The 10,092-nt window shown below is 39.1% G+C and overlaps 1 protein-coding gene across 1 annotated transcript; it reads right to left on the bottom strand.

Moving 5' to 3' along the window:
- Window positions 1–147: 147 nt before the first annotated feature.
- LOC149233113 (E3 ubiquitin-protein ligase BRE1-like 1) lies at window positions 148–1,445 on the bottom strand. Its single transcript, XM_089379696.1, has one exon. It carries the CDS (start codon window positions 1,414–1,416, stop codon window positions 259–261), a length of 1,158 nt encoding a protein of 385 aa, XP_089235822.1. The 5' UTR covers window positions 1,417–1,445; the 3' UTR covers window positions 148–258.
- Window positions 1,446–10,092: the final 8,647 nt, after the last annotated feature.

Raw genomic sequence — 10,092 nt, 5'->3', positions numbered from 1 at the left:
AGTATGTCCTCGGACCTGCTCTACCCAATGAATTATTTTTGGGTACATCTTTACCAACAAAATCTGGTTGTAAAGTCCAACTTTGCTCTTAACCTCTACATTGTTCTCTGTTGTTCAAAAACCAGATCATATTGACCATCTAAATCATATGTATACAGTCCGCACATCTTTCTGTCCAAAACTTGTACCACATCCTGGACATTTGCGGTGCCGGGTCTCCAAGTTCCGTTGTATACAAGGGCCACAAAACAAGTGGAACTACTTGGTAATCACAACTTCTTTGGGCCTATGATGGCAAACACTGCATTTTAAAATTGCCTTGTACTCTTTGATTTCTTCTTGAAGTCTTTCTACTACTGTTTCACCATCGTTAAGGGAACTGAGGCATGTAAATTTTATGTTCAAAACGACCAGTTCTTCCTCAATTCTCTTTTTCCCGAACCTCTCATTCTTCAACTCCACTTGCAGATCAGTAATTCTGTGTTTGCACTGTTCAGCCTCCTTTTGCACAGCCTCAAGACAAGCCTTAAGAGATTGTGACTCTTTCTCTACATCTACCAATTTTCGTTTTGTACTATCCAGAGTAAGTGCATACTGTTGACCATCTTCAGTAACCTTTCCAATTTGATCCAAGTGAACCCTCACCTGTTCTTCAAGACGCATAATCTTCTGTTTATACATCTCTGCTGAAGCACCAACCTGCTGCAATTGCTTTGCCATATCCTTTTTCTCCATAAGAAGAGAATTTTGAACCTGCTTTGCCTTCACACTCTCCGATACAAGCTTGATATTGTAATCATCTCTCTCTGTTATCTGCTGAAGTAATCGTTGATTTTGAGTTTGCATATCTTCGTATGCTTGCCCAATAGTCTCAATTTCAGCTATATACACTTCTCCTTCTTCATTTTTAGCTTTCAGAGCCTCAGTGAACTCCAATATGTCCCTCTCTGCAGCATCAAGCTTTTGCCTTGTGTCAGCTATCTCAGCTTTAGCAACAGCAAGTCTCTGTTGGCAGACTGCCTCAGCTTCATTGGCTGCTTTGACCCGCAATTCCAAACTGTGCTCATCAAGGGCAGACTTTAGCTTATGCACTTGTGCCCAAGCTTTGCATTCTGCCTGCCTTGCTTCTATGACATCCCTGGAATCTGTGGTTTCCCGTCCATACATCTCCAGAATTAACTTTAGCTCTTGTTTAGTCTCTCTTAGATCCGTAACCAAAGCCTGCAAGGATTTTATTTTAGCTGCATGGTCTGCACATTTATCTGACAGTTTTTTGTATTCATTTGACTTTCTGTTAAGTATAGTTGTGAGGGAATGGACCTCTGCCCGCAATGAATGAACTTCAAAGGCTGTCTCCTTAAATTTAGTTAAATGTGCTTGCATCATACCCATCTCTTTATGTAGAGTTGAAACCATCACTTTAAACTCACTAATAGTGTCTTTCCTTCCTTTGAAACCTTCTAAGCGATGAGGACGAAGGGGAGGAGGCAGGACGAGGAGCAGAAGTAGAAGTAGGGCTGGTACTAGAAGTACTGCTCATTGAATGATGGCTCGTTGAGTGATGACTCACTGCTCCATCGGCATTCGAAGGCAACGGCCTCTTCGAGTGCTCATTATCGCTTGCAACATCCCCCCGCTCCCTTTCAGCATTCACAATCTGAGACTGAGTGACTTGAGGTTCTGTCCATGCCATAACTGGACCCATTCCACTCTTCAACGCCCCCAGTTTTCCATACTGCTCCACTTCACAACCCTGCTCTCCGGGCCTTGGCGGATGGCTACTTGGTCTCCAAAACAGGACAGCAACAGTCGAAACAGACATTGAAACTCTGAAATGTTGAAGCTCCCCTGCTTCCACCTGTTTTGCTATAATGTCAAACTCAGACAACCGTGCTGTAATGCTTCTGCCGGCTAGTAGAAAGGCATCTAAGCTGAAATAATACTTTTAATGTTTGATGCGTTCACTTTTTACAACCCCATGACATTTTTACAAAAAGCATCCCAAGACATACACTGATATTCCAAGCTGCTTTTATATTATAAATCCTTTCATCATTTGCGCCAGCTTGAAAGGAGGAACATAAACACCGCCACTTCTTCCAAGCGCCTTTTCAGTGTTTCTAACTCCCTCCTTCAGAACTCTGTTTAATAGGCATGCTAGGATTTTGGGTCTCTACTGAAAACTTGAACAAATCCCCAATTTCGTAGCACGCTACGAAATCACCCAAACAGGTAGCGCTGCGAAACTGCTAAAAACGATTCATGGGCTGCGAAAACACCTTGTCCATAAGCTAGGCTAAAAAAAATTTTGGCAACAGAATTTTCAGTGATAACATGTGGGTTGGAAGACATTCTTCTGTGGTCTTAATGTTCCACACTCCTCCTCATTTGTTCTGGAGTGAATGTAATATCTTGTTCTTTGTGAAATTCGGAATGTGGTCTAAGTCTCTATGTTTGGTTGAAGTCATAAAAGTTACTCCATTCATTTTGGGTGGTGTTTAAATTTCTTCTCTCGTAATTCCACTCGGTTGTGAGGAGGCTTTGTCCCATCTAGTTCTCTAGTGTGGGTTTCCTCGTGTTTGTTTTATTCAAGTACTTCTTGTGTTAGTATTTAGGTTTCATCTCAGTGGTGGCATTGGTGTCATGGTCGTTAGTTTTTCATCACCTCTTGGAGGTATCACGATGATCTCTTCTTCATCTGCTCCTATAGCCAATTCTCAATTTGTTACGATAAAACCAGTGTGGTTAGATCGAGTTGGGTGAGGAAGAATGGCAGAAAAGTCAAAGAATAATATTTAATTAATTATGTAAATAGGTTTTTATTAATAAATAAATGGATGAGATTTATGTACTTGGTAATGAGGCACCTAAAAATGAGATTCTTGCCAAAATAAAACTAAGATAAAATCTCAATGATAAATGAGATTTGATAATTCTTTCATGATAAGTATTCTATAATAAAATCATATATAAGTGCTTATGGATGGGAGAGAAATATCCATTACATTTCTTAGTTAGAGAAAGGTGCTAAGTTTACCAAAGCCTAAAAGTAGCATGGGAGAGAAAGGTGGGCTTTTACAGAAAATCCTAGGAACGTGGACAAGAATATCCAAAAAAAGGGATGGTGATAGAAGGAAACCTTGTCGTGAAAGACAAGTATTTAATAATTGAGAAGGGGAGCAAGTGGGGTTGATTCCTCACAAGGAGATCTTAGCTCAAGGTGAACATGAGGGATAGTTCTAGGTTGGGTTGAAAAGGTGTGAAATTCCCATGTATCCCTAACATGGAAAATTTTAGCCGGCAATATTTGCAAGTGGGCTAATTTTCCATGGTTTTTCCAAAAAAAAGATTCACTAATTTCCATTCTTTCCTAATAGTGATTCTCCTAGATTTTATAGTATAAAACTAACTTAACATTAAAAATTACCAAAATTGTATAAACACTATATATGAAACTATTAAAAATTTTCATGTTTTTACAAATATATCAACAAGAATTTTATTATTTTAAATTTGGGGACTACTAAGGATTTCCAAGGTTTCTAATCTTTACGAAAAATTCTCATCCTTAAATGTTTCTGTCATCCCTAATGGTCAATCAAATTGAATTAAGTATTATTAGATTGCATTTGAAAAATTCTATGAGTATGTTACATTTCAGAGTTAGTTACATTCAAGAGTTACTTGTAGTAGGGAAATTGAGTTCTCTATAATTTGAACATATGATAGCGATGTATGTATATGGGGATTTGGAATAGTAATTTTGTGAATTGAAAGGGGAATTGACTAGGAAGTTGTTATGGCTATTTATTTTTATTATACTATAAGAAAAGCAAGTTGTATTGTGATATGTGGAGACTTGTTGGTATGTAATCTATTAATTTATTTAACAACTCTATTGGTACGTACATTATTAACTTATTTTCCAATTCTATTGATAATGTACAATATTGTTTAATTTATTTATATTTTGATAAAAAGGGCAATTAGTCTATTCATATTTGTGAAAAATCATGGGATTAGGAGAGTTGTGAAAATAACTATATATATATATATATATATATATATATATATATATATATTTGTTTGACTAGTAGTGGCCTAAGATAAATTTAAATAGAGTATACATTTTTATTGAAATTTATCTTATGCATGGGTATTGGTCCTGTTGGGAAAGGAGGTACGAGACCTAGAAGTAATCACATGAGAGCAAACTACGCTAAATCTGTTGTATATGTGGTTATGTAGATAAATTTAATGCGTTCACCAAGATGCTTTACATTTCCTTAGGTAATGTAAGCACTAGTTTTAATAGGATAGTTTTCTCGATGAGTTATTTTTGAGTCAATATGTAATAAGGAATATTTTGATATGATGTTCAGCCAATCAACCCCTTGCAAGATTGGTTGGTGGTTGGTTGGGGTTATGACAGTCTAGTTCGTTAGGGCCAACCCTAGCAATAGATGTTAAGCTTGACCAGGGGTGAATGTGTCAACCTCGAGTTATGAGGATAACCATCGCCAATAAAGTGTTCTTATCTTCAACTTGTTGGTTTCTGGAAGGTTCAAAACATAATATAGAAGATGGGAATAGATGTTTAGATGTATTAATATCTTAAAATAAAAGCATGTGCAAATGTGTGGAATTGGACAAAGTTGACATGCCCTAAGATGTTAATATGAGGTAGCAGAAGATAGCCATAGTTTTAAATCAGTAAGTATGTGGTAGTATTAGGAAATGGAAACTCGGTTCAGTTTGATAATGGAGCTCATTCACCAAGACAATTAAATCACTTAATCCATGCATGAACTATGAATACATGATAAACTATCATAGCATGTTTAGCAAAGAATAAATAAACACAACTCAATTCTCAATAGCTATGGGAAAAATACAAGGATATAATTCCTAGCTTCAAATAATTGTGGAATTGAACCTTAGCTGGAATGATAAGGTCAGTATTGGTTGATAGTGTGAGTAGTAAACCAAATTTTGTAGGGAAAATAGGTACAATAAGATTTGATGGGGATATCTACATATTAAAACATAAAATGATCTAATGTTAACAAGTTGAGTATGCATTACAAGGTCCATGTTGGATTAACCGCTAGCTACAATGGCTAGAACCACCAATTTAGAATAATTATCATAAAATTTGGAATTAAGAAGCCGCGTATGTCAAGCTGAAATACTATGTTCAGATATTATAAATACAAGAAGTACAAACTTATCCCTTCCAAGAATAACTAAAATAATTCCCTCCATAAGATAATATCTTAGAGCGTAATTGTTATTCACCTTAAGCTTTCCATAATGAATCACAGGTCGCACTTGAAGTGAGGCAGTGAGAGAAAAATATTTCTAGAAAACGTTTGATAAGAACCCATCCCTCGAATAGATATACTGATCCAACTTGTAGCAACGTCAGTGCTATTAGGTGAATTTTTTTTTTGAAGAATACTCATATAAAGCAAAAGAGAGGCAAGTAAGTCTGGTCTGAAAATGATATCCATCCTTATGAAAGGGATCATAGTCCGGAATTAAATCTCGTACACATACTCGAGACACATTCTTAAAATGTAAGATGGTTTCAAATAACAAGATTTTTTTTATATTTAATGAGTCTGATGACATACCTGTCATACAATCTATTGCATGAGGCTTTTCTCTTCCATCTGGAAAGTGGCAATTGACATGAGGAAAGAGTTAATCATAATTTCGCTAATAAGATTTAAAAAAAAAATGTTTTCACGTGCTGGAAAAAAAATTAAAAGAAAAAAACTCCAAATGGGTAGTAGTTAACATTACCTTGTTGAGGATATGAATAGTGGGCACTCGAAGAACTTCTGTGCTTATTAGAAACTATGTGAAGATGAAAACACAGATTCAGAAACATCACCAATTTTTGCATCATTGTCTTCTCTACCAAACAAAAAGGAAAAAAGAAACCAAACTCTGAGTTTTGAAAAGGTGAAGAGTTTATGAGTTTCCATCTTATGACACAGTGGCCAGTGATAAATCATAAGAAGGAAATGAATTTTAATTTACATCACCCAAACCTAGAATTCCTTCGCACATTTATGGTTATGGTAGTCAAAGGGTCAATGCCCTTATGCTTCCTGTAGGAAATCGAGATGGAGAAATTTTTCTGTCACAACTGTAGAAACGGAACCCCAAATGATTCCATGGAAATTACCCTGAAGTCTCTAGGATATAGCATGGACAGGACACATTCTTTGGACAGGGAATTACCCCTAAAAATTGGAACAAGAATACAGTGAGCAACCCTAAAAAGAAAATAAATGGTGGAAAATTTTAGTGAAACACTTCACAAAGGAACTCTAAAGGATGAAAGTAAATACATTGGTTTAAATGGAAATTGTTACCTGTAGGAATGCCTTGTTTGATGAGCATAGAAGGTGTTCATAATTCACTCATCTGCATAACCTTTATATGTCTAGAGAAAGCCAAATTACAAGGATGGAATAGAGAGCGCAGAGATGTGCCACTGGAAGGAGAGTATGATAGAGAAAGGATACACGGACCAAGTGATTAGGGTTATACATCAAACCATTGTGACTGTGGATATGTAGCTTTCCATACCCATTGTCCAAATTCCACCCGTGTGGTCACATGTCCTCAAGGTGATGAAAGAAGACGAGGAAAACTCTCATTGCAAGGTTAACGTCCCAAGGAGGAATGTTACATATGGAATTGGGACTCGCGAAGAGCATACACTCCTAACTATAAGGCATAGGAATTCTCTCGAATGCCTTATAGGGTAAAAAATATAATAACACAAATAGTGAAATACAACATATCATCAATAGTAGAACATTGTAATACAAGAGACCTCATGACCATCAAATACAAGCCTCGATATTGGAGAAGAAAAACATAGATAGACTGCCATGAAATAAATGTAGTACAGTGACACTACTACACCAGGGTAGAGCCATACCCACTGCCAAATACCTGAGATTGCTTAAAGGGGTGGCGTTGGTCATACCTGTATGGAAAATTCTATAGGGTTATTAATAGTAATAGAATATGAAACAATTAAGTGTTAAGAATAGAATAATGTGCATAACCATTTAGAGAATAAGTTAATGGAGGTGTGAATTATCCACTTACTACGTCTATGTCCACTAGGAATGTAAGAGGACGAAGGACCTGGTCTACCTCTAAGGGGAAACAATTGTGTCTTTCACCTTCAAGGCTGTAGATGGTAAGTCTTGTTGGATACCTATAGTAATAGGTTTCATATTTCATGATTGGCAAGAGAAAAGCCAAATATGCTCTGCTTTGGTATCCCAAAGATCCCATATTTCCTAGAAAGCAAGAGCTGGGTAAGTGTTTCAAGCATTGAGGGCCTTATTTCAATTTTTGTGGATGATTCAACAGTCTAATCTGGATCATGCCATGTTTCAATTTTGAGTTGTAGAATAGAGAAAGAGGTCTGTCCAAACAGCTTAATCTTGGCAGACAAGTAGCTCAGGTAGAGAAGCAAAGGTTCCCAAAAGTTTAATCTGGGACCTTGGAGGACATAAGGGTAGAAGTAGATAGAGAAAAAGAGGAAAAAGCCAAAGAAAAGAAAAGGCAATTGAGGGTTGCAAGTTCAAGTGCCCCTCCAAGAAGAAACAAAAAATGCTAGGCAAAATAGTTGGGTAGGCAGTTGTGGTTGCAGAAAGAATATGATCACCATTACACAAGTATCCATAGGTCTCTTGCCAAGGCAATCGATCTGTCAGCAAGCAAAGTGGTGAAGTTCATGAAATTACAGCAAAGAGCATCACTAACTTCCTCTCTTTCCCTCTCTACTCCATCACTAACACCCCCTTTCTAAATTCCCCTCATTCATTCATATTAACTCCTAATTCTACTATATAACCTCCCTTATCTTACCCCACCCCTAATATTATTAACACTAAGGTGTATAAAACCCCAAATCTTATCTATATTCCCTCCCATAGGCATAATAGCCGTGTATTTTTTAAAGGGGGCCAAATGGCATCTGGCCACTTTGGTGAACCTATTCCACCCATTTCCCTTTTGCTGCAAGACAATTTGCCTTCAAATCACCTCTGCATTGCTAAAACCCACTTTCCAAACCCATTTTGCCTATAAAACCTTTGCAAAGGTCAAATGCCCGCCTCTGGCACGTTTCCCAATCCTACCGCATTGTGGTTTAATCAAAACATTTGAAAAAACCCACATAAAACCCACAAATTTTGATTTTTCCGCCCATAATATCAAAGGCGCATGTTACCCCTCCGCCAGCCGTCGGATCAAGCCCACCAGATCCGACGGCTTACAGCAATATCGGAGCGCCTCCCGTGACCGCACGTTAACTTCCGGGGAAGTGACGTTGCGCCTTGTCACGCCTCCTCCACGCGTCGGGCGTTAAACCATCTCGGAGCCCGCTCTGACATCCTCCGCGCCGTACCTTAACCGCCCCGGGAGACTGCGACGGTTAAGGCCTTAACCGTGACCGTTGCACGTTAACCGCCACCTACCCGCCGCTAATTCACCGCCACGTCGTTGCCTGCCCGTACCCGCTTATGTTATTGGCCCACCTCACTGCTGACTGGGCTTCCACCTCGCCTCACCTTTGACCAGTCGCCCACTGCCACGTCGCCCGATGACGTCAGCTGACGTCACCTCACCATGACCCACCAATGACGTCATGCTGACGTCAGCAGAAAAAAGCGCCAAATGGTAAAATGACCCATATTTACCAAATTTTCCCGTGTTTTTACCATTTTCACTGTGTTTTTACTGAGCGCTCTGCTTCACCGTTTGAGCTCGAATTTTCGCCAACCAGTCGATTAGCCCGGGCGACCTCCTCAGAAAGCACCTGTGCACCTGTGTCTCAACCTCTGCTCGTCGAATTACAGGTATTTAGACCATTTCGCCCTCCATACGACCTTCATTAAGCTCAAAATTGCTCACAGGGATAATAGAACCACAAAGACTAGATTTACACCGTTCATTCCCCTTCATTCATCCAGCATTGTCACTGTGAGGGCCAAGAAACACTGGCAGAGCCCTAAAAAACCTGCAATTCCCATTAAACCTCTGTAATTCTGCGTTTTCCCGGCAGAATTGCTAATAGACATATTTCACCCTGTTAGAGAGTTCAGTCACACCACAGAGAGGTCCTATCACTAGACTCCAGTAGTATTTCAATTGCTACTGAGAGAATTCCCCTTGAATACTCAAAACCTCAACTGTTTCCACAGAAGACTGTCTCCAGACTGTGTTTTCACCATTCCACCTGTCTATTTGCAATTTTGGTAACCTGAACAGCTATGGAGACCCCTATTGCACTAAACATTAAGCCCATCAATGCACCTCACCAAGAGCTAGCATGGAAAGCCCTGGGAGACATGGACTACCAAATGCTGGATTGGTTTCCCATGGGAACCAAGTATAATGTGTTAATGCTGAATGAACTAAGAGCCCAGCACCTCAGTGGAGCAGATATCTTGGGGATTTGGGAGTCAAATTTGCCCATATACAACCTTCCCCAAGTCAATCCAATGCCAGAGCTCATTTACAGCTGCCAGGAATGCTATGACCCCAGCCAAAGGGCAGTCATAAGCCCCACAGGCCTAGTCCTGTTCCAGATAACCCCAGAGAGCATAAACCAGATGCTGCACTTCAATACAGCCAAGAAATTGACCCCTCTGTCCATGCAGAATCTGATTAACACAGGGATCAAGCTGTCCAGTGACCAGATTATCAAAATCAACCAACTGTTTGTCATATCAGGCTCTGAAACAGTCAGAACCCCTCCTATTGGGTACCATTGTCTGAATGAGTTGGGCAGAATGCTGGTGGACCTAATTAGCTATGTCCTAGGGTTCAGGGGGCTGGAAGATGTAGATGAAAGTATAATGGCAATGCTGTCCATGTTTGCCCCTGGTAAGCCTCCAGCTGTGCAATATGATTATGCAACTTACATAGCAGAGAAAATCCATGATCAGTTCATGAATTTGAAAAGGGAGAGACTGTTTAGGTACTCCTCATATATCTATCATTTATTTCTTTTCTATCAGCCAGCTACCTTCTCAGTTCCTTTGAGGCCAC

This window comes from Pinus tabuliformis, chromosome J (genome assembly GCF_031772625.1).
Source record: "Pinus tabuliformis cultivar Carrire ecotype Pingquan chromosome J, CPIR1, whole genome shotgun sequence".
NCBI lineage: Eukaryota > Viridiplantae > Streptophyta > Pinopsida > Pinales > Pinaceae > Pinus > Pinus tabuliformis.
The sequence above is the reverse complement of the archived record's forward strand: the minus strand, read 5'-3'. Positions and strand labels throughout refer to the sequence as shown.

Excerpts from the sequence above, each read along its gene's own strand:
- LOC149233113 (XM_089379696.1), bottom strand. The coding sequence starts at position 1,416 with ATGGTTTCAACTCTACATAAAGAGATGGGTATGATGCAAGCACATTTA.